The 26,559-nt window shown below is 29.1% G+C and overlaps 2 protein-coding genes across 4 annotated transcripts in view; one reads left to right on the top strand and one right to left on the bottom strand.

Moving 5' to 3' along the window:
* Positions 1-2,281, top strand: part of LOC122270632 (uncharacterized) — a 33,059-nt gene extending 30,778 nt beyond the window's left edge. For all 3 annotated transcript variants that reach the window (XM_043048827.3, XM_043048826.3, XM_043048825.2), the window contains exon 4: positions 1,446-2,281. In XM_043048827.3, the coding sequence (XP_042904761.2) occupies positions 1,446-2,214 (769 nt within the window). In that variant the 3' untranslated portion in view covers positions 2,215-2,281. The remainder of the gene's footprint in view (positions 1-1,445) is intronic.
* A 1,886-nt stretch (positions 2,282-4,167) lies between these two features.
* Dtwd2 (DTW domain containing 2) lies at positions 4,168-24,766 on the bottom strand. Its single transcript, XM_016051808.5, has 6 exons — positions 24,486-24,766; positions 22,305-22,395; positions 19,771-19,865; positions 17,130-17,328; positions 10,285-10,413; positions 4,168-4,340 (listed from the first exon to the last, which is right to left on the bottom strand). The coding sequence occupies exons 1-6, from the start codon at positions 24,581-24,583 to the stop codon at positions 4,215-4,217; spliced, it is 738 nt and encodes a 245-aa protein (XP_015907294.2). The 5' UTR covers positions 24,584-24,766; the 3' UTR covers positions 4,168-4,214.
* Positions 24,767-26,559: the final 1,793 nt, after the last annotated feature.

The following is a 26,559-nucleotide window of genomic DNA, read 5'->3' as shown; positions in this document are numbered from 1 at the left end:
TGATTTTAGTTAATATAATGAATGCAAAACTGTTATTGAGAATTAACTTTGCACAGCATTACTTATAATAATTTATTTTGCAAAAAAAAAAAACGATTTTTTTAGTAACCAAAAATTAAATAGGAATTTAAAAAACAAAGATTTAGATTAAGTTTCAATGGAGATAAGCAAAAATTTAAATTTTTACAAAACACTCTGTTCCAAAGAAATAAAGATATTAACCTAGAAATCTAAAACTTTCTTAAAAAGTGGTTACATTGCAACAAAATAAGTGTTAGTTTTCAAACATTTAACTTTCATGTAAGAAACAAATCCTACAATCTCATTAAGGACTCAGAAATAAAAATATTTCTGAAAAAAAAAAAAAAACTCAACCCGTGGTTTGGATGAAAAACCTTGATGGGCTGGGATTTTTCAAACCCTGTTTTGTTGTCACTACATTAAAAAAAAAAAATGTAGTTAGGATACATTTGTAACTACAAAAATAAAGTAGTTTTTTCTGACCATTGATGTACAGTGAAAGAATTCATATTAGAGTGGGCGTAGTAGAACACTAAATAATGGTGCTAACACTAATAAAAAGTGCGATTTAGAGGATATCTAATGTTTTTAACGCCTGCGATGAATATTACTAATTTTTTAAAACTTATTTATTTGAACTTATAAGTTTTAAAAGCCTTTCCGTCATTTGTTATTGGCAATTTAAATGTTAATGAAATTAGCTTTAAAATATAAGAAATTAAAAAAAGAAAGTATTTTAAAATTTAGAACTTCCAAACTTATCGCGGATGGATGTGAAATCTGTACAACGTAAAATCTGAACTGACAAACGGTAAAAAGTTAAATTTTATCGTACTTTATAAGCGTCATTAAAGCTTAGAGGGTACGATTTTGCTTTAATTGGCCTTGTCTACTTAAAACTTCATTCAAAGATGGTAATAAAATTCTACTAGCTCTAAAAATTCAATCTGAAGACTCAAAAGAGTAAAGAAAAGTGGATTGCCAACGAAAAATAAAGGGGGAAACAAAAGACCGCTGAAACCGAGATTAAAAAAAACAAAATTAGAAAAGCCCCAGAGGCAAATTTATGACCTAATTGTTTATGAAATCAAACGGACTCACTTTTACCTAAATTATTGACTTTTTCACACCATCCAGACAAACTAGCAACGAATAATCCCAAGAAGATGAGTTGAAAAGATATATATATATATATGATGATTTTGCTTAAAAATCATGAAGATAGCAATACTAGTCGACATGTTTCAAAAGCTCAAAAAAGTGGTTTCGCATGTTCACCAGATGTGTTTGACGCCTGGAAAGTCTTGAGAATGGGTTTTTGAGTGCCATCTTCATGATTTTGAAGTAAATTGCCAAGTAATTGAAAAAGTCCGTCCTTTTAGATTTTATACTTATTAATGATATAATTTTCTATTTCCACACAGTGTGCTGGCAGAAACTTCCAATTCTTCAACGGATCCACCAGCCACGACGCCTCCAGTTAGTTCCTCAGCAGTTCAGAGCAACATTCCAGTTTTAAAGAATGCCGAAGTTCAAACTTGTGCGGCTTGGCCAGTGCCAAATGCTGCCATAAACAATGCCTCGCCCAGCACAAGTAACGACTGTTCCCCTATCAGTACTCAAACGGACGATGTTGCCATTAATTTAATGGACTGTTTACCCGATGATCCAATCTGTGATACCTCATTTGCATCCAACGAAGCACCCGCGATATTGGTGGACATTTCTGAGGATAGTGAACCCGAATCAATAACCAACAACATCCCAGATACCACCAGTCTTTCGTATACACAACTCCCAATAGAACCCTCAGAAGTGCTGGTTGCTGAAATGTTGACATCATCTAACAGCCTGCAAACAGCAGCTGCTGAAAATGTTGAAGAATCACCTCCTACCATTCATCGAACGACGGACTCGCCTCCTGTACCTGTCGTAGAATCAACGGATGTCGTGCAGAACAATCTTTCATCTTCTCTCGTTGATGTGGTACAGAACGATCTTTCATCTTCTCTCGTTGATGTGGTACAGAACGATCTTTCATCTTCTCTCGTTGATGTCGTACAGAACGACAATTCATCTTCTCTCGTTGATGTCGATTCCTTAGGTAGATCATCTCCACCTCCTAGCTATGAGGATGTTCAGGGTGAGAGTTCAGTGGGTGGTGTGTTTGGTTTAGCGTATGGAACGCTGTAAATCTTGTTTCTGTCAGTGTTAATTTAAAATTAAGGTGCAATGTTATATTAAATTTTTTTTATTTAAATATCTCTACTGTTTTATTTAATACGTAGCTGCCAACTGTACTGGATTTTCCAGTAGACTGAGCTAGTTTCTCCTAGTTTAATTTAAATTTTTCTACTTTTTGCATATTTTAGAAAATTCCCTAAAGTTGAGTAAATTCCCTAAAAAAAATCCCTGTTGAAATAAAATTTTTGTACAGATTATTGCTTGCCTGCTTGCTAGAATAATTAAATAAGTATTACTAATAACATATTGAAGCTAACTTGATTTATAGAAATCAGTTCAAAACTTTTTTTTTTCAAAAATGTTCAGAACTCTTTTTAAGTTAATTAAAAAAAATCTTTTAATTATTTTTGATGAATTAAATGCCTATTAATATTCAAAATTATGAGTAAACATAATACATAACATTTCAAGTATGTTTAATGTCAATTATAACTGGAGAATATTAGGTACAGTTTTTCTATTTTGATGACTATAAAAATCCTAGAATTCCCTATGCATAAAATATTTAGTACAACAATTATTATAAACATTTCCGTTATTTTTAAAATCTACTGGATTTTTTCCTATTTATGTTGACAGCTACGGGTGATTATCAAAATAATGGAAACACTTGTGAATAAAAGGGTCATTTAAGAATTCGCTTCATAAGCATTAAAATATAATCTTAGCTACCAGTTTTTTAAATATAAAAAATACATATATTAGGTGGTATGAGAGAGCTTTAGCGGAGTTACCTACGTTTTGATTTTTTGTCAGAAGCGTAAAATGTCAGACCTCACAGATTTTCAGAGAGGCCAAATTGTAGGAGCCCGACTAGTTGGAGCAACACTGACCGAAACATCCCAGCTTTTAGGCGTTTCTAGAGGTACGGTGTCTAAATTCATTACAGCATACACACAGCTCGGAAAGACAAGTTTAACAAAGCAAAATAGTGAACGGAAGGAGAAGCTGAGTGAAAGAGACCGACGGGTATTGAAGCGGATTGTAATGTCTAAAAAGAAAACAACTGCAGCCACAGTGACCACAGAGCTCAATCAGCATCTGGATTCTCCAGTGTCAACAATTACAGTTAGGAGATACCTTCATAAAGAGAACATTTACGGCAGAACAGCAATTCCCAAGCCTTCAAAATCTAGGGTGTTTCCATTATTTTGATAACCACCTGTATGTTTAATAGAATTGCACATCTTAATTTGTTTTCATGTTTCCCCAAGAATGCGTACAAAAGATGTCGCAGGAGAAGGAAAAAATAAGAAAATCACATTCTAAGGACAGGTCCCTAGCTTCCCAGTAGACTCTTAGAGGATCGCTTCAGGCGTTATCAAGAAGTACGAGGTTTCTAGCAAGGCAGTATTGCTAGGCATGTCGGAAATATATTTTTGCACTTACAAGTCATTCTTAAAAACTATTCTAACTGCATTGCAGAAAGGAGGATCACTTGTAGTTTAAGTATATTTTATAGACTTTAAATAAGAGATATCCAGGGCCTGATTAACCATTAAGTAAATTTATATATATTAATTATATTTAAGAATATTTAGTCTCTTGGGACCACTTTTCGTGGAATAGCTTAGAAATAAAATTCCCTGTATTTTCCCAGTTTGTATAGAAAAACTCAAAATTCCCTGCATTATCCCTGTTATTTTAGGAGATTTTGAAATTCCTTGCATTTTCCAGGTTTTCCCTGTTCCCCCTGTGGAGGGGCAAATCTGTCTGAGGAAAAATATTTCAACAGTTGATTTCCATTCCTGCGTTAAAATTAATGCGATATTTTTGAGCACATGCGATAATGAACAAAAAATAGCACTTAAGTGTACGAATGAATATCAACATTTACTAGAAATGGGTAATCAAGAATGACCTTAAAATAGGCAATTAATGCCTCTTTTTAGAAAACACGTCTTTGATAAAAACAATTTATTAACAAAAAAATAGTAAATAAATAAGTGTCAGGATGAAGTTTTTTGACATGATTTATGGAGTCCATTTTTGATCAAAAACTCTTTACTCTGGTGGGATACAGCACCGTGATTGAGTTGGAAATCGCACAAAGCTTTCAGGGGATGCAACAATGCCTGCAAATAAAACAATCAGAATAATTTTAATTTTTGAAGGAAAACTTGAAAAATAGAATTAAAAAAATAAAATAAAATCTGGAGTTTTTTTTTCATAAAAAGAAAGCCGCGTTACAATTTAAAAATAAAATAGAGGATAGTTCAAGATGAATATAGTGATTACCATAACTATTTAATGAAAAAGAATTAATCAATAAGATTAACATAGAATGTAGATGGACTTAGCCAAATTTGGGCCCGGCCCTCCCACCCCCTCTGCTTCAGTAATGAAGAACCGAACTTTATGGAGGTATTGAAATTTTTCACCTCATGATAGATAACAAGAAAATTGACTAGAACCTAAAATAGCTATAAAATCCTCCCCCCTTCCAATGGTCAAACGAAATATCGTTCTGTCCATTTTATTGGTTTCCTGACAATTCTATGTCCATCATGCCAAATACAGTTTTCTGATTGTTTTAACTTAGTCATCTAGCTGCGAAAAATTCATATCCCGGCTGACATTAGGGCAGAATTCTGAATTCTTGCAATAACAATGGCTCAATTAAACCAATCAGAAGCATGTATTTTTGTAAACATATTGCATTTTGCGACAGGTAAAAATACAGGCTTTTAATTGGACAAATTTGTCCATCAGAATGGCGAAAATTTAGGTGAATTCCGCTAACTGTTGAAATTACATAAGTATTAAAATGAAATAAAATATTGATTATTGATATTAAGTGTTAATTAATAATTTAAGTAATGATTGTAACATAGAAATAAATTATTCAAACTAAATAATTATTGAATTAAAAAAATTACTCCTTAAAATAGATTGTATTTCCTCTGCCTAAAATAATTGTTTCTACTATTATTCTAGCAATTAAATGAAAAGTTTTGACATTAAGTGTGAAAGCTTTTTATTTTTTGACGCTTTTTACATTAAGAAAATAAAAGTAATAAATTAGCATTTAAAAAAATATATATTCTACCATTCTAATTCAAGGTACATATACAATTCTTTCAACAAAAAATAAGCAGCTTTTAAGTACTTTTTAAGCACTCAAAAAATATTTTTAAGCACCATATACATTAAGAAAATGCAAAATAATTTTCGAAGACTTTACATGATCACAATAAAAAAAAAACTAGTTTCTGACAAAGAACTCTTTTCTTGATTATATTAGCTGTTATACAAAGATCAAGAGATTTTTCAGTTCGATATCAAGGGGTGAAAAATGAAGCCTAAAATTGATAATATCTTGCAAAATGCAGCAGAGTTGCACATGAGAGTGCAATAATCTCACTAAACCCTGGCAAGTATTTGATCCAACATGTAAAATGATTGGCGCTTTCATAAGCTATTGACCGACAGTAAGCCAAAATGGACTGTGATTAAATTAATTATGAAAACATTGAATAGAACAATGTGAAAAGCAAGCTTTTGCATAATACATGGGAAAAATCGACAAGGTAAAGAAAAAAATTTCATTTTCGAAAAGGGAAAATTAAGCACTTTTCAAAAAAGCTTTACACCATGTAATAGAGATTTCGACTGCTATTTAACTCACTGGAATGGAGTTCATAATCATATCAAAAAAGAATTTAATTCCGGGAGGAATTAAGAGTTTGCAATATGCTATACTGACATTCATGGAGTTAGTAAGTAAAGAATTCAAAATATTAAAGCAATTAAAAATAATAATAATACATCCTATGGAAAAATGCGCTTAGCAACAGCGAATCCAAAAGGAATTGAACAAATGAGACAATGAAAAAAATTGGAAAATATGACAACTAAAGCCGATGCCATCAGGGTGTACCAGCCTCAGATGTCATAAAAGCAAAACCTTTTCTATCGAGAAAGCAAGACAAAAGTTTAAAATTGCTTTCTCTGTACCCAAAGGTTTTGACAAAGTCCAGAAAAAGAATAGAATGCATAAAATACAATAAAACACAGAAGAATACGATATAAAATACAGAAGCATATACAGTAGGATAAAAACAAGACAAATACGAAAGAAAGGTAAGAACGAAAGCTTACTTGAAACAAAAAAATCCAATAGCTAAATAACACAATCAACTGCAAGACACAACAAAAATAAAATAATCATAAAAACAAAGCCCCCTATCCCGCACAGTTTAAAGAAAATAGGACAGAAGTTAAGTAAGTAGTGACGTCATTGAAAAAAAAGCTTGACCGAGGAGACTTGAACAAGATTTGAATTTTGCTAAACCAAATGGAAAACTAATAATTCTCAATCATTTTCTTAATTTTAAAATCAATATTACAAAAATTAAATGAAAAACCATTATTTTCTAAATTTTTTTTAAAAATTACTAGTTGCCTCTTGAAAACTTAAAACATAATTACAAATTTTATTGATTCTAAACAATTGAGAAAAAAATAACTTTAAAGTTAAAAGCATTTCTTTTATCATAAATACCAATTTTAATTTGTTTATCAACAATATCAATTTTAAAATCTAAATATTCAACACTTAAGCAATTATCATTAGTTTTCTTCAAAACCAATTCTTTAGGATAAATATTAAAAATAAAATCAAAATTATCGCAATTAAATAAAATTAAATCATCAATATATCTAAAAGCTTTAAAATCACTAAACTCGCTAAATTTAGCTACAAAAAATGTAAAAAAATATTAGCAAAAGCATCGGAAAAAGAATTACCATGCGGAATCCCTATAGTTTGTTTATAAAAATTAAGGCCATTAAAAAGTACATTTTCAAAAAGATTAAACTTGTAAATATCCATAGAATTATAACAATTTGTACCACACGCAATAAATCTAAATTTTACTGGATTCTTATGAAATTTAACAATAGGAAATAAATATAGAAAAGTAATTTTATTCAATTTTAATTTTTTAATAAATGCAATAATTATTTTTTCAATAACTTTTTTATCTTTGATTTAAAATAAGTATTATTAGCATTATATTCCCCAATAATTAATTTTTAAAAAAAATATTAACATATAATACAAAAATTATTAGATGCTTTATCAACAACAGTAATGATAAATTTATTTTTAAGAATTTTAATCTTTTCAAACAATTCAAAATCAATAATGGTACTCTTAGGACAAATAAAAATCTTTTTTAACCGATAAAATAAATTCATCATTTTTCATTTTATACCTAGCCCTGAATTTTGAACCTTTACTCATAATATTAATTAAATCTTGATCTCCAACAATTTCTAAATTTCATGTAATAACGTGACCATAATCCTTATCAATATATTGAGAAATATCTTCATCTTTACAATGACAATCAGCCAATGAAAATATAATTTAAATTCAGACTTAAAAAATTATAGTTACAAACCCTTTTTCTTAAAGTAGGGGAATATTTATAGGCAGCTGAAACTTTAACTTGTGAAATTCTAGCAATTTCAAATTTTTTATCATGAAAATTAATGTTACAAAAAACCTTCTGAACATTAGAAACCTTTTTGAAAAGCAAATCAGATTTATCAATCCCAAGCTTTGATTTAACTAAATCCAAAACAATAAATTTAATAAGCTCAGTATCAAATTTAATTTTATTCCCAAATTTAAAAAAGAAATTTTTAAGAACTTTATTTTTATAGCCAAAAATATATTTCCTAATAATAAAAATATTATTAAGGTTAACATAATAGTTACAAATTTTCGAAAATTCATCAAAATCAATAATCCACCAGACCCCTTACCTTTACCTCTTTTATATCTAAAATTAGAACTAAAAGCTCTAAGAAAATTAAAAACTTTAAATTTATCATAAACACAATAGTTATCAATATCAATAGTATCTTCACCATTAAATTTACTATTTAAACCATAAGGAAAAAGGGTTTTAAGACTGCTAATATAAATATATAAATTTTCTAATTTTTCATTGTCTTATTCATGGAGTCATGACGTTACAAGAGCATCATTCTGACCAGATTCAGTGGAGCCGATAATAGAACCTCTAGCTTAAGAGATGATGCAAATATTTACATTAAAATTAAAGTCACCTAGAGAGTCTGTCTCATTCAAGTTATGAATTGTCTCTGTGATGTTTTTATGCCAGAGATGAACTAATTTTGCGACGAATAGTCTCACAATAATTGTGCGCAACGGATTGATGCAGAACCATTTGGAAGATTCACAAGAGAAAAAAAAACTTATAAATAAGAATATATATGAGATTTAATTATTTTTTGAAACACTATTTAGAAATAGAAGTAGACATTGAATTCTATGGTAGTTTGAAATAGCCCTGCGGCAATCTTTTTTTCGAGCTATCTGCGACTAAACTCTCTAGCACTAATATCTTTCTGCAACACACTTCAAATACTAACAAACATATATGTTACTCATTTAAAATAACAAAAGCGCTGTGTTTACAATAAAAACTATTTGGAAAAAATAAATTGTATCTATACTTTATGTAATAATTTTTTTACTCTTATATTATGGGCAATATTTTTTTAAGATGTCCCTTTTTTGCATTTTGTAAATCATCATTGCATAAAAAAAAAAGAAGATTGAAGACGAAATCATGCAAATCGGACTCTTTAAACAGGGGTTACTCAAATGAGTGTTTTGTTTCGAGATTAGTTCTTTTTTTTTTCTTTTAAAAAGAGTGAAAATTTGTAGCAATAATTGCCAGGAAAAAATTATCAAACCACTACATACATTTACAATGGAATCTGTCCAACTTGTGAGCAATAAAATGAAGACTAAAATGCGTGATTTAAAATTTTCATGTGCATAATATATTAAAAATATTCGATAGATTTTATTCAATTAAATTTATAAAAAAGGGGAAAATGTTACATATTAATTAATTCTTTGGCTATAAATCTGAATTTGTAACAAAATCCCCACTCATAGTTATATTTTATTAAAATGTAAAAGATGGTGTCCTTTAAAAAAATGAAAGGAAGGAACATGATTTCTAAAGTGAACTATCTTAAACTTTTGTGATTTTGGAATATATATATTTTTATTATTATCCATTTAAAATTTTGCTGAAGCAAAATTATCTAATTTTATTTCTCAAATAGAAAAATAAGAAAATACAGAATAGACAAATTGTGAGCATTTATTTCCCATCTAATGCTTGAGAAATTCATATTTGGAATATAATTCAGCAGGGAAAAAAAATCTTTCTAAAATTTTTGCAGAAAAAATACCCGAAATTTTTTACTTCCTAAGAGAAAAATCTTTCTTCAAAAACTCAGTAACATTCTGCTACAATATCGCCGTGATTCTGCCACGGGGTGAAACACTATGTAATGCATCTACCACTGCAAAAATATAATTCCAATTCACTAGTATATAAGACATGTTAACTTGATTCTATGGTGCTACCTTTTCATCTATACCTTTTCATAGATGAAGGTTCACATTGTCGATAACTACTACCCCCCCCCCATTGGTGACCTGGACGTGATGTGAACACGCCTACTTCAATGGATGGTTCACACTGAACAGTTGACTTGCTACTTGTGACTACGACATTGTCCTCCTCACGCTGTTGCTTCTCAGTCTCGATCACACATACAACATATGCACTCGACTGCTAAAGGCAACACAGGAGCGACCACGCCTGGGAACTTAATACAGCACTAAAAAAGAACAGTGATCTTAATACAGCTCTCCCGGTTTTCTCATAAAAAAGCAATGAATCAACTAGTGGTATCCGTTAATCGAATCTATCGCAGATATAATTCTGGTGGGGGAGTATTGTAGTGTATCTACCACTACAAAAATACAATTCCAATTCACTAGTATATAAGACTCGTTAACTCGATTCTATGTTGGGGTACCTTTTCATAGATGGAGGTTGACATGGTTGATAACTACCCTACCCACACACATTATTTTTTAATATGTCACATCATTACATCTCACAATAAGCTCATAACATTAATATACAATAATAGTATCAAATAAAAAAAGATTACGTGTTTGAAGTGCGAATTTCCTTCCAAAACTGACAATGCTATAGCAGCTGTTTCAACTGTAGATAAAGATCCCTCTGTTGGCTGAGTGCGAATAACATATTCACTAGTTACTTCAGAATTTATTTGAACCTAAAATAAAACAATTTTATTTAACTTTCTTTCAATAGAAAAAAAATACTACATTTCCCCCCCAAAAAAACTATTTCATGCTATGACTGAAACAATTAATCACTTCTAATCAGGGTCACCACTTTTAAAAGACAAAAATAAGAAACAAAATTTCCTGTTATTTTATGGTGTATTTTAAATTCCCTGTATTTTCAAGGTTCTCCCTGTGGAGTGGAAACCCTGCTTATTGCACACTAGATGACAAATTTTAAAGACTATCCTTTTAAATTAAATAAATGTTAATAGCACAAAAAGTTTTAGTGGGGTGTGCTTCTCACTGTCAAAAACTATTTATTAATTAAAACAATATGATAATTTCACACATCCGGAAATTATATCAAAATGTTGTTAACGTGGTCAGTAGTTTTTATGTGATTGGCAGAGAGAACAGTTTTCATTCAAGGTGCATCTGTGTTGAAGAGTATTTGAATTGACCTTAGCAGCAGAGTAAAACTTGGATCCTCATTAAATCAATATTCATGAATTTTGGCTCAATAAGGTTTCAAAGAGCCGTTATTTTCCGATATTGGACCTATATAGAATTTTCCGATTCACCCAATATTTTACAATTACTTTACAACCAATATCGGCTCTATATAGAGCTGTCAGATTCACCCGGTATTTCAGATAAAGGGTGATATCAAATTTAAGTAATTTATGCAAAAAATCAGATTTAATTTCCTTATGGATAACCTTAAAACATTTTCAAGACTTTTCAATTTATAGAAAATGGAAATCAATTTATAACTTAATCTTTTTTATAATGGAAATTAAGTAAAGATTGAGAAACAGGATTTTGGATAGCTAGTTTAGGACACTCCAAAAACTGTCTTAAAATGCTCAAAAGTGTAAGTAATTTTGGAAGCAATTAAAAGACATTTATAACTTCAATTGTGCATTTAATGTATGTAAAAAATAAATAAATACATTTATAGCTCAATTTTAATATTTGTTCAACTTCCATTGAAACATAACTGCCAACATGGATAAGAAAAAATCCAGTAGATTTTACGAAATAATATAAATTTATAGTAATTGTTGCACAATGTTCTAAATATTTTACACATAGGGAATTTTAGGGATTTTCATAGCAAACAAAATAGAAAAACTGCAATATTTTTCAGTTATGATTGACATTAAACATACTCAAAAGGTTATGCATTATGTTTACTCACAATTTTGAATGTTATTGGCACTTAATTCCTCAAAGATAGTTAAAACATGTTTTTAATTAATTTAATGAGAGAGTTCTGAATAAAAATAAATTGAACATTTTAGAACAAAAAAAAAAAGTTCTGAACTGATTTTTATAAATGAGGTTTATTATGTACTTGCAATACAATTCTAGCAAGCAAGTAATAATCTGCACAAAACTTCAATTTCAATAGGAATTTTTTTAGGAGACTTACTCAATTTTAGGGAATTTTCTAAAATGTGCAAAAACCAGGAGATTTTTAATTGATCCAGTAGACCAGGAGAAACTGGCAAAATCCAGTAGTCTACTGGGAAATCCAGTAGAGTTGGCAGCTATGATTGAAATATCAAAATTTCAAGCTTTTTATATATTTTATAATTAAATTTTAAATGTATAATTACAAAAACATATTACATAAACTCAACATCTATAACACTATTATTACCTAAAAGTTCACAATAGTTTCAAATGATTGAAATTAAGAGTGAAGAATTGAAATTGATAACATTAGTTTGAAATACATAACTCAGAAAGTTTTGTGCAAAAGAAAGCAAAAAATAACATAAAAAAAAAACAATATCTCAATTCTATTAATCAAAAGAAAACAAATGAGCATCGAAAGCAAAAAATACTTTAGAAAACATGGGAAAATAATTAAAATTTAATTTTTTCTACAACTCAAGGGAATCATTATTACTCTTCTTGGAATGTGTGTCTTGTGTTAATTCATGCAACAGATGTGTTAATCATCAACAAAAAGAATTAACCTGTCAAAAGAAAATGGTCACAAAGCATGTGCCAATAAATAGAAGGATGAAAAAACAAAATCAATTAATATCACAAACAATTCAGAATTTAAAAAAAATTTAGATAAGTAATAATTGAGTTTTGCCTAAATATTCCATCTTCCTCAATTTTCATAATTTACAAAATCAAATTTAACAAAAGTTATTCATTATCTTTTATGGATGGCTATGACTATTTATTTAACATATTTAGTGTAAAAGTAAAACTAATTGAAAATGAGGTCAAAAAATTAAGTTAAAAGAATTTTTACAAACATCTTGACAAGTTAACTGGTCAAAATTTATACAAGATGATTTTGAGTAATTAATTTAACAGCTTCTTAACACTTAATTGGGAATATCATTTAAGTTGACTGATTTTCTAGAAAACTATCAAAGTATACCCGAGTTTGATCATCAATTATATAATTAAAACTAAATTATGCACGGCTCACGATATTCTTAGGTCTCAAAGAGTCTTAGATTATTTCATCATTAATCTTCTTTCTCATTGGTTGGTTTAATCGTGTCTCTACATCGTTTTTCCACTCATCTCATGTCAACCTTCTTGTATCTTACTATAGCCATTCATTGAATTACACTTAACACATGCAAGGTTCCCACTCTTTCAACAAAGCAAAAATTAAGCACTTTAAAAAAAAAAAAATTAGTACTTTTTTGAAAAATTAAGGAGTTTAAAAATAGAATGATTGTTTATCATCAAATATACATATGCTACCAGTGACAGTGCAAATTATTTACCTTCCCAAAAAAATCAATAAATAAAATATATACTAATAAACAATTTTATTATAATGTAAGCACTGATATAATTGGATTAATTAACAGGGCTCACTAGAGAACTACCAGAGAATTTTTGCAAACCTGGGCCGCTTTAAAAAAAAAAAAAAGCATTTTCAGATTGTTAAAAGTTAACGTCATTCAGATTGTAAAAGTTAGAGCACGAAACTAATCTGCAATCCATTTATAATGATTTCATTGAAATTGAATTGCAAAATTAAATGCAAAAAATTAAGGTTTTGAATTTTTTTCATATATATTTAAAAAAAAAAGAGTAAATAAAGAAATTTGTCTAAAACATTTAAAAAATTATTTCAACAAGTTTTTATGTTTCGCTACTAGACCACAAAATGAGTTATATTTATTTTTCTGATGAACTTAAACAAAATCATTTCCAGCCAAAACTGTTATTAGGAATTAACTTTCATAATGTAACTAAACATTTTGGCAAAAAACATGAACTAATTTTAAAAATTAACAACCAAAAATTTAAACAAAAATTAAAAACAGTATACTAAGTTGCAATGTTAACTGAATAAAATGATTATTAAAATCTAAGGATTTTTTTAGTTGAGTAGATTTAAACTTTTATGTAACAATCTGCTTGTCCTTAAGAAATAAAAATAGCGCAACAATCTAAAACTTAAAAATAGTTACCAAATATTTAACTTTCCTGTTAGAAGCAAATCATGCTTTCTTATTTAGTTTTTAGTAAATTTTTTTAAAAGTATTTTTGAAAAAAAAAAAAAAAAAGAGGTTTTCATCAAAATTCTCATAAATCCCAGGTTTTTGATGAAAAATCTAGGTGGGCTGAGATTTTTCAAACCCTGTTTCTTACAAATGTTTTCAATTTTCAGTATAATCATGAATTTTAAAAAGTGTTATGCTTTCTATAAATTTACAGTTACTTCTTACACACTGAAATATTATACAAATTTATTTAATTCAAGATTTTAGGAAATCGTTTTTGTTATGGATTCTATTAAAAAAAAAGAAAATTCTGATACTTTTCTTAATTCCTATAAGCAGATGCCTCAGCAGCTGAACTGAATTTCTTGAATTCTGTCAATTTTGAAGGTTAGTGTGGGTCTTCTACTTAGGGACTTTAAAACTGCCTCCCCCCCAAAAAAAGCACTATCTCTTCCATGTGCAGTATTCCCCTTGTCCACACTTTATTCTTTTCTGATAGAATGCTTCACTCTCCTCATAGATTATCATTCTAGGCAAAGGCCAGAATATATTAATGAAAGAACATGTTTTCTTCCCTTTGGCTGCACCCCACCCCAACATTAATTTTTGTCTCTCTAAAGTGCTGTACGTTCGAAACATGGTCTAATTGGAAGTCATAAAATAACGACATTTTGTTTTAAAAAATTGAACTGAAAAATTGTTCCTATCAACCATAGTGATGCTGAAAATTTAAGGACTTTTAAAAACCTTGAACCATAATTAAATACTTTTAAGGGCCCTCATTTTCCAAAATAAAAATTAAGCAGTTTTTAAGGATCGTGTAAACCCTGGTATGTAATAAATTTTTGATTAAAGTTAACAAGTAATAATTTAAAGAAAGAAAAAAAAATGAAATTTATGAAATAGAATAAATAAAATTTAGTAGGCATCAAGAGAGTATACTTTTTATGAAAATAAGCAAAAAGGCATTCTTCTTTTACGTTTTCTACCATTTTCTTTCTTAAAACATTTTATTTTTCTATGTGAATTTCATTTCCTTGATAATGACTTGTTTTTAATGAGAAAATTTGCGTAGCAAAATCCTTTGATAACTTAGCATTTATATGTGCCGATTTTAATATCATTTTATGCTGATATAACTTTTCAAAACATTACAATTCTGGAGACAATAAGGGATTCTGAATTTTGAAAAGTTCCTTCAGCCTCATTTTAGGCATCTATATTATATAAAACGCTAATACGTATGTATGTATGTATCAATAAAACCGATGATCTTTCGAAATCTTTTCTCGCGCTGGCAACAGTTTTCATTTTTAATTGATTGAATTCGGCGAGCAAGAGCACATAGTGAGCAACCAGATAACAATAACCAGAGTGAGCATTATCAGGTTGTTCAATTCAGATTCATGTACTAAAAACATGACAATATTTAATTTAAACTCAATTAGGAATTAATTAATTAATTGAAGTGAGAATGCTTTAAAAGGCCGCTGTTGAATTGATATTTTTCTACTGGGAGCTACGTCTAAAAAACGTTTAAGTGTTTGTATTGAATGCATTGCATTTTTTTATATTTTGCGTTTATATATGCATTGAATTTTCACACTTTAAAATGCAGAATATTAGTGAAGCAATATTTGATAATTTATTTTGCTAATATGTTTCTTATTTAGCTAATGTTTTGATTTTTTCACCATGTACAATCTAAATAGCTAATATACTTTTTTAAAAGCCAATAAGAATATTGGTAGAATTCTTCTACATAAGTACAATACTATGTCTTTGATGATAAAAAATACTATGTCTTTGATGATAATATATTATGACTTTGTGCTAGAACATTGTGTTCATTGGCGAGCGAGCGCAGCGAGCCATGGCTCACGGCGTGAACCACATAGGATTGCGTAGCAACTCTCGGGGTTGGCGAGCGCTAGCGAGCAGGGGGCGGAGCCTCCTAGTATCTGGTATATCCCATTTAAGGCACCCTATTCCTGATCTCCTTCATTATTAACGGGTTAATTAAAAACACAACCCCTCTGTCTACTTCAACCTCTCAATATGCCCTACAGTTATAACACTGTTTAGTTCTTTCAATAGTTCTATGTATCCATTTTTTAGAAAAGCGGTAGATTATGAAAGCTAATTATTTTATTTTATAATCTAATTTTTGGCTTTAAGTTAGACGTTGCCCAGCACTTCCTCCTGGGCCCTTGAGGGAATGTTATTGGCAGGCGAGATACATTATTAATGACCTATAGACTCTTTCTTTCTGTAGCTCTTGTTTCCATTTTTTTGTTCTTTCTTTGTATTGTTCTACAAATTTGTCTTTCATGTCTGCATTAGGAAATAATTTTTTTTTTCTTTTTTGGCTTTACGACATCTAATATTCAACTTCGTAGCTTTGTCATTTTGAGCCTAATAAAGAAGAGAAGGGAACTCCTGGATCAAGTATTGGGAGAAATTCACCTTCGTGGATGACTTTTTGATGGAACTAACCCCCATTTGAGTTACATGGTGAGGAAAACCTTCCACGGTTATCATGACAGCAAGGGGACACAAACCAACGATGCAAGTCAGCATCGTGGTCGGCGCGAGTTGGATGCGGAATTCGTATCGACCAGCCATAACTGGGATTCGAACCCAGTTCACCTTATTGGAAGGCGAATGCTCTATCTCCTGAGCCATCACAGCTCAAGAATGAGTTATTGGTCGCCAGTGGATTTCTCGCCAAAAAGCCTAGCACGATGCATGTTGAGATTTAACATGATTAGCAACATGTGTCTCTTTAGTTACATTATCACATTGGCCAAAGTCTTTTGAATAGCAAAATACCTTTCTATCAGCATGCCTACTGGGTGTTTAAATCCCCTCAAAGAGTGCAGTTCAAGGGGATTCCATACAAATTAAGCAATCTAGTCTCCTCCCCTAACTCCCTTGCCTCACCAAATAATCTTTCTTTAAGGGCAATAATGTTTTTCAGAATCATTCTCATAATCTCTCTAAATTATTTTTTAACCCTAATAGTACTTAATGAAAAATTAAAAGCCAGATTACCCAGCTTATCATTAAGGCACACATTAAAAATAACTAGTTTAAAAGATATTTCAGTAGAATGCAAAAATTTCCCCTTAAAGAGAAGGAATGTCCAAAAAAGCGAAAGTCATCAAAATTGATGTCTTAATAAATTAACGTTTCCAAATGTTCACCTGTTTTACTTGCTTGAGCTCTTTACAGTTAGCATAGAGAGATCTTGCTTGTGGCCAAGTACCATCCAGTATTATGATATTGTATGGGTCACAGTCATTCTGACCGACGACAGGCAGTGACTCAATGCCCACCGCTGAAGGTCCAGGATAAAAGAGAAGTGTCTTTGGAGACAACAGAAGAGATCTCAATTTTTCATTCCTAAACAACAAAAGCAATAGATTATTCCAGAGTGTGCCTCTGGTATGATTTACATAACTTTACTTAAAAAAAAAAAAAAAAACATTGCTGCAAAGCTCTATGCAGAGTTCTTACATAAAGATTTTTTTTGGGGAAGTAAAAAATTTTGGTTCGCTTTTCTGCAGAAAATTACACGTACAACTCAAATCGAACATTTAAATAATCACTTTTCGAAGAGCTTAATTTATGCCAAAACAAAAAATCTATTTTTATTGTATTTTCGGCAGTTGACATTGATTTTCATGTCGTTTTTAGATATCCCGATATATTTCAGGCGATACAGGAAATTCGAGTAGTGTATTTGATCATTTATTTTTTAAGGCAATGATTCTATCAATTGCTTTTAGCAGTTACTGCTTTTGATTTCCACATAGTTTTTAAAACATGATCTTTTTAATACGATATTATTTATTACAACAATCAAATCTTGAAACGAAATATGCCCCCTTTCTGAAGAGTCTGATTTGTGTGATTTCATCGTTGATCAATTTTTCGGTACTTACTGTCACAGATTTCATGATATTTAATTACTTTTTTTAACGTAATGACGATTTTCATAATGCAATAAAGGAAATAATTAGTGCATTCAAACCCCCCCCAACAAAATGGAGAATATCGAACATAATATTAGAAAAAAATTACGAATTCATATAAAATAATTACATTGCTTTTTTTTGTTTTTGTAAACACTGCGCTTTTGTTATTTTAAATTAGTAACATATATGTTTGTAATTAAAAGTATCTTGCAGAAAGATGTTAGTGCTAGAGAGTTTTGCTGCAGATAGCTCGAAAAAATTCTGCCACAGGGCATAAAAGTATATTTTCTTTTACGTGTTCCTTATATCATCTTTAAAAGCACAAAAACTGCTTAGAAAATTGCTTAACTTTTTATTTTTCAAATCAGACACATATCATTAGTTACCAAATACATTCACTACAAAATTATGAAGGAAAAAAAAAGTTTAAAATTTTTTTCCGCTCAGTATAAAAGAACTAATTTAAATGCTCATATTTTACCTAATTCTTAACGATTTTTTTTTCAAATTAGAATATAATAATTTTCTTATTAATTAAAAATTGCTCCGAAAATTATGCTCAATTTTAATAAATATTAATAAAGTTAAAGCCAAAAATACATAAAATAAAAATATTAGTTGCTCTTTTTAAAAAATAAAAATGCCCATTTCTCTGTAAATATTTAGGTTAAGTTTACAAAATTTCAAGCAATCACTGCAAATAACAAGCAAAGTAATCGATACAAGTTACAATCTTATTGCTTAATTTCAAAAATATTTGTTTTTATTCAGAACTTATAACTGGTCTTCAAACATTTCTTTTGAGCAGGCTGCATAGCCAAACCCGTCAACAAAAAATAAGCACCTTTTAAGTACTTTTTAAGCACTCAAAAAATATTCTTAACCACTATATACTTTAACAAAATATAAAATAATTTTCAAAGACTTTACATGATCATGATAAAAAAACTAGTTTCTGAGACAGAACTCCTTTCTTGATCAAATTAGCCATTATAAAAAGATAGAAAATTTTTTTATTTCCATATCAGAGGGTGGAAAATGAAGCCTGAAATGGAGAATATCTTGCAAAATGCAGCAGAGATGCACATAATGCAATAATATCACCGAAATACTCAGTAGTCACTCCCAAGTATTGCACCAAACACGTAACATGATTGGCGCTATCATACGTTATGGGCTGACAGCACACGGAAATGGATTGTGGTTGAATGAATCGTGAAAACAGTAAATAGAACAGGGTATGTAGCCAAATCTTTCAACAAAAAATAAGCATCTTTTAAGCACTAAAAAAATATTTTTAAGCACTACATACATTAAAAAAATTGCAAAATAATTTTCAAACATCAAATGATCATGATAAAATAATGTAAAACACGTAAAATGATTGGCGCTTTCATATGCTATGGACCGACTGTATGCCAAAATGGATCGTGCTTGAATGAATTGCGAAAATGTTGAATAGAACAATGTGAAAAGTGCGTTTTTGCATAGTGCATGGCGAAAATTGACACGGTAAAAAATTAAAACCTCATTTTCGAAAAGGGAAAATTAAGCACTTTTAAAAAACACCCAATGAAAAAGACTTTTAAAAAACGAAAATAAGCACTTTTTAAAAACCCTATGCACCATGTAGAATAATGTGAAAACCACGCTATTGCACAATATGTAGCGAAAATTGACATGGTAAAGAAAAATATCATTTTTGAAAAGGGAAAACTTTTTATGAGAAAAGCACCTTTTAAAAAACGAAAATAAGCACTTTTTAATGCACCATGTTGATAGGAAATCACCATTAAATTTACAAAACAAGTATTTCTTGAGACGAAAACTGACTGTAGTGTAGAGGATAAAAGAAATCGTAACTTACAACATGGATGAAAATCTCCTTCCTTTAAACAAAATGAACTTATCTCTGGGAATGGAATATTCCAGCATGGGTGCAGTTCGAAGGCAGCGTTTTTCCTACAATAACAATACTTATTTTAATCCATACATATCTACTTCTTTGTATTATATAATATGCATGCAATAAGGATAGGAAAAAATCCAGTAGATTTTATGAAATAATATAAATTTCATGATAATTGTTGCACAATGCACTAAACATTTTATGCACAGGGAATTTTAGGGATAGTCATCAAAAAAGAAAAACTGCAATATTTTCCAGTTATGATGGACATTATATAACATAACATTAAATGAAATGTTATGTATTATGTTTACTGATAATTTTGAATAGTAAAAGGCATTTAATTCCTGAAAGATGGTTAAAATATTTTTTAATTAATTTAAAAAGGTAGTTCTGAATTAAAATAAACTGAACATTTTAGGACAAACACAGTTTTAAACCAATTTTTATAAATGAGGCTAGATTTATTACATATGATACTCATTTTAATATCCAAGCAAAGTAATAATCTGTGCAAAAATTCTATTTCAATAGGGATGTTTTAGGAATCTCACTCAGTTTTATGGAATTTTCTAAAATGTACACAAACCAGTAGATCAGGAGAAACTGGAAAAATCCAGTAGTCTACTGGAAAATTCAGTAGATTTTGGACAGGGGCAAGGTGGGGGTTTTGTATGTCCTTAACTGGTTTGGGACAGGATACATGGGTTTTATTGTCTTAAACTGACAAAAACTGTCTGAAATTTTCTCAAAGTGTCCAAAACCTTGAACTTTGTTAAAAGGTTAAAATTCTATAGGTGTAACCATTGCACACATAATAATTACATAAATATTTGATACTTTTTATACAATTTGCTTTAACCTATTAAATGAAAATAATATAATAGGAAAAGATTAATAACTTTCGAAGCTTCACAATTCATTGAACAAAAGTGAATACCTTATTCTTTAAATATGCTTTCAATACTGATAAATTATGTTTTTGCATAAGGAAATAATGCAATATTAAAAATAACAATAAATTTTTTAATTAAAACAAAAACTTGTCTTCATTTTGTTTCTTGTTCAAAAATTAAAATTTTATTTTTCACAATATTTTTTAAAAAATTTGTCATAATTTGAATAAAAGGGTTTTGGACATGACAGTTTAAACCCTGGTTAAAACTGAGGAATAATCCATTCTGTCCTAAACTTTGCCAACTCTGAATAGGAGTGGTAAAAAAAATCAGTTATTACTACCAGTAAACATTATCAGTTTAAACTTACTGAAACAAATATTAATACACAAATTTAGCTACGACTAGAAAAATTTTCACAAAAAGCGGCATATTCTCCTAGATACAAACATCAAACCGTATAATACAGAATAACCATAAAAAACAGGCTATATTATAATAACTTACAGCTACGGTATATATTACTTACCATAAAAAACAAGCAGAATGTACTGAATATACTTAATTAGATAATAGAGAAGAATTATTAATGACAATATGCAAAATACTTTTTAAAGCAAGCAAAATATAAATTTAAAATATAATAAACAATTTTGGTACTTATGAATTTATTAAATGCATTTTAATAATTGATCATAAACGCTAATTAAATGTCGGTAATTAATACACCATTACCCCATTTTTAATGAACAATAATTAATTCAGCATTACTTTTTCTCCATATAAGAAATTTCCACAGAAATTTTGGAAATTTTTTTCACTCCGTAAAAATTTTTATGAGCTCCTATAATCAGGGTATCTGCTACATTTTAGATTTTCAAATCCATGACTTTTCATGACTAATTCCAAGAATTTTTCATGACTTACCGAAGTTAGTATTTTCTCTGACAAAAACAACAATAAATTTATAAAAGCATTATAAATAGCATTAATTGAAATGATAGGTATAATCAAAACAGTTATACTCTGTATCTCCATATTTAATGATTTTCAACTTACAAACTGATTAAAGTAGGAGTTGAAGCAATAAAATAGCTAAAAAAAAAAACAAAAAACAACAACATACAGTCAGATACATGTAGTTAATTAAACCTGCTTTATTTTTTCTTAAAATTGCAATATAAAAAACATTAACTAGAATTTTATAAATTGACAAAATAAAAATAATTAATAGATAAAAAAAAAATTCTGAAATCACAAAAGTTTCAAAGATAATTCGCTTTAGAAATGATGTTCTTTCTTTCATTTTTTGAAAGAACACCATAATTTTTAAAGAACAGGATAAAAACATTTAATATTTTAATAAAATATGACTGTAAGTGAATATTTTGCAACAAATTGAGATATTCGGGACACCATGAAATTAGAGGTAAATTCCATTTTAGAAATTAGATTTTTTGGCATCCTAAATCCATGACTTTTCATAATAAATTTTGCACAATACTGAAATCCGTGACTTTCCAGGTGCGCAGATACCCTGTATATTGTATAAGTACCAAAATTTCATTTTGTAGTAATATTTAAATGAATATCTACTTCTGCAGGATGTTGAAGAATTATGATAGTGCATCGAATGGGTAATGGTTCAGCAGGTAAATATGGACACCAACACACTCTTTTTGGTCTCCTGTAAAACAAAAATTATTATTTCAGGGATAATTGTGAGCCCAACTCAAAAATCCTGAAAATTTCTTGAGTAAAATCATTAATGACGCGTTTCAAAAAATTAATGTCTTTAAAAATTTAATTCACTGATATTTTCACAACGTAAAAGTCTAAATAAATTTTATGCAGAATAATTGAAACGAATAATTATGTATAAGTTTACTTTTATCTCTGATCACATTTATTATTCTACCAGAAAAACATATTTACAAATGAAAAATATGCCAAGCATAAATACTAGTTTGAATATTTTTAAATAAAATATACAAGAATTTTTATACATAAATGGGATCGATGATTTCCTGAAACTTCTGGACCTCGGATTTCTGGAAATTTCAGAACCACGGTTAACGAAAATCCTGATTTTTTCTGGAGCGCAATAATTTTTGTTATTTAGAAGGTTCAGCTAAAACTATATGAAAAGAACACCATTTTGGATCAGAAAGTAAATAAATTTGATTTTTGGAATAGATAGATTTGGAGCAGCACAGTGCTTGAAAAATTACATTTTTGAACAGATATACAGTCCCTGGAAAAATAATTAGACGCTCTGTAGTTTTTTAATAACGACATGTTTTGCACGAGTTTATATGCAATACTTTTATATTTAGACATGTTATGGGTTTTTATTCAGGTTTTTTTTTATATACTACCAAGGGTCTGTCCAGGGTAAATTTACTACCCTTTAGCGGTACCTTGACAAATTCAACTTTAGGAAAAACGGTAGTAAAAGGAAATACTTTTTGCAATCCCATTCTCTTTGCAATCTATGGAAAAAAGGAGCTTTTCTGCCAGCTGTCTAATATGAAAAGGCACCACATGTTTGGTCAGATATTGCAATGTAGTAAGTTTGTCGTTTACACCATATCTAAGCGAGCCTTTTTTTGTTGTTCCAGAGTTTCTTAAAATGTAACAATGAGGCTAACTATAACTCTATAAACAGGAAGTCAAAATTTAAACAATATCTTATATACTACTGTAAATTTATTCTAACAGCCCTTTATTTTTTATGAAAATTTTCTTTCTCTGTGAAACTTTTTTCTGTATGGTCTAGTAGAAAATGATCTCATAATGAAAATAACTTTCAGTGCTCACTGTTATATGCTTGTTTTTTTCTTAAATTCAAGTTGAAATTCAACTATGAGTCAATGATTTTTAAATTTGGATACAATTTTAAGTCCAAAATTTTGCAATAGCAAAATTATTTTTGAATATATGGGGAAAAATATATAGAAATTTACCAGTCATAAATGATTTTTATTTGTAGTGACAATTTTTTGAAAATATTTTATTACTTTACCATATTTTTGTATTTATTTTTTAATATGGTTTTTAATTTTCACAAATTATGTCTAACTTTTCAAAAAAACCTAGACTGACCCTTGACTACCTAATTATATTTGTTTTTAACTTAAGAAAGTAATATTTGTAAGTTAATATTAAATTACAAAAGGAAAACAAAAGCTAACAATTAAAATAAGCTATGCAACTAACAGTTATAATAGCAATCAATTTAACAAAGGATAACTAATCTTGGGCAATCTAGTGTTAAAAGTGAGCAGAGTCATTAAAAGGTTCAGAATCACTGATTTAGATGGTTTTTTTTTTTTAAATCATTTAGAGCACAAAAATCCACTTTTAGATAAATATGACGATAAAAATAGTTTTGCACACACATATATTTCATTCTGGTTCGTTCATGCCACAGTTACTTTCAAATTAAATAAAGTTTTAAGAAACTAAAAATTTTGCATTTGTTCTTGATACTGTCTAAGAAATATCAGACAAACCACAAATATTGGTAGCAGCATGCAAGTGGGGAAATTAATTTTTCTTAAATCATTCAATTTATTTATTTTACATAAAATACTTAGAATTTTCTTTTTCGGGAAGACGCTATTCCCCCACTTTTTGTTCACTTACTTGTACCACGGACCAAAGTTATTTTTAAAGCGTTTCCAGATTAAAGCTCAATTTAGTATTTCAAAACTGATGTAAAAAATTAGCATTTATTATATCTAATTTCAAAAATATTTGCAAAACATTACTTACAAACAACGAATACAGAGTTCTCTTTTAGTTGGTGGATCGGCTGGTATGCATGCTAACTCTTGAATTACACCACATAATTTTTCATTATTTAATTCCATCTAAATAAGTTACAGAATTAAAAGAAGTATCAAATGAATCTCATTAAGAAGAAAATCATTGGCTGGGTTTCAATCAACGACGGCTTCTATCTTGTCATACAAAGATTACTTGTTGATAGCTAAGGTTTCTTCAAGAAATTTAACAAAATAATCCACTTGCGTTTAGCTTACTTCTTATGATATATTTGAGTAGCGCCACCTATTGCAATTTATGCGAAGTAATTTTAATTTGAAATTATTTATTAAGTTCAAGTGAAAATGCATATTATAATAAAAGCAAAAATAATTTTCATTGACTTTTATATCAGAAATTAAAGTTTTAGGGAGAAATTAAATAATTATCACCGACAAAATTTAATTAATATCATCGTAATATAAAAATGTGAGATGGTCAAAAATAGAAGAATATCCAGTAAAAATAATATTTAAAAAAACTTTTAAGGGAGATAAATAATACAAGACAAATAAAGAAAACCAGAATAAAAAAAGCATTTCTTTAATTAAAAAGATTTCATTTAAAATTTCGATTTATGCCATTATTTATCAAAAATAAACTACCAAAAACAAATCACAATAATCTGAATGCCTTTTTTAATTGAATTTACTGTTAAACAATAGAACTTTCTAGGAATTACAGTGATAAAAATATTTTACAAGTAATAAAAAAAAAGGATTTAAATAGTGAATAATTATTTGTCTTCTAAGTAATGGAAAATTGAACTAAATCTTGCACAGTTATATCACAAATAGTGCAAGAGTTTTTTGTTTACGAAATAAACTTTAATCTCTATTCTAAACCAAAAAATAACTGTTAAAATCTATTGGTATTTGTATCATAAATTAAAGTCAAATTTGAAATATTTTTACTTTCAATCAAATTAATAACTAGCAATATGAAATATTTTTACTTTCATTCAAATTAATAACTAGCAATATGAAATATTTTTACTTTCAATCAAATTAATAACTAGCAATATGGAATATTTTTATTTTCATTCAAATTAATAAAAAAGGAAAAAAGGAATTCTAAGAAATAAAGATTTATTTCTTTTCATGGTGATGCAAAAGATTTTCAATACCATTATAGTGTATGTACCACTACAAAAATGCAATTACAATTCACAACTACGACGTGCGACACTCCCCACATTGGTGATCTTCAAACGTGATGTGAACACGTCTATCCTGAGAGAAACTTTGATTTGAACACGCCTACTTCGATGGATTGTCCACATTGAACAGTTGACTTGCTACTTGTGAATGCGACATTATCTTTCTCGTCGCACTGTTGCTACTCGGTCTCGATCACACATAACGTACAACGTATTTACTCGACTGCTAATTTCAACACAGGAGCGACCCCGACCGTGAACTTAATTACAGCTCTCACGATTACACTCAAAAAGTACGGTGATCTTAATACAGCTCTCCTGGCTTCTCAGAAAACGAGAATAAATCAAATAGTGGTATCCATTCATCGAATTCAATGGCTGCTATAATTCTGAGAGTATTGTAGTGTGTATTTACCACTACAAAAATACAATCCAATTCACTAGTATATAAGACATGCCCAGAAAGCATGTAACCTTACGGCAATCTTGTGTCGGAATTTTCTTTTCATTGTCTCGAAAATGTTTGTACTACTGAAAACCTTTTTTCAACAAAGTAAAAATATTGCAATTTTAAACCTTTCCTCCTAAAAGGATTTAAAATTATTTTTTAAAGCTTTTCTAAAAAGTATTGTCCCTTAGGTCCATAATGACGTTTTAGCTGACGTCACACTAGCGATAGGATCAAATTGCATTGTCCATTAAAATTTCATGACAAGGTGGATTTTAGCTGAGTATGCAAGACATTGCAAAAAGAAACCTTATAATTACCTAGATTTAAGTTTATTTTCCCCTCGAGACTAGCTTTATTGAACGATTTTTTCACGCTTGATAACCCTAAGTCAAATTCGACTTAAGGTTTTTATA

The sequence above is a fragment of the Parasteatoda tepidariorum genome, chromosome 8 (assembly GCF_982258835.1).
Source record: "Parasteatoda tepidariorum strain Cologne lab strain chromosome 8, Ptep-v5.0, whole genome shotgun sequence".
Lineage (NCBI taxonomy): Eukaryota > Metazoa > Arthropoda > Arachnida > Araneae > Theridiidae > Parasteatoda > Parasteatoda tepidariorum.
The sequence above is the reverse complement of the archived record's forward strand: the minus strand, read 5'-3'. Positions and strand labels throughout refer to the sequence as shown.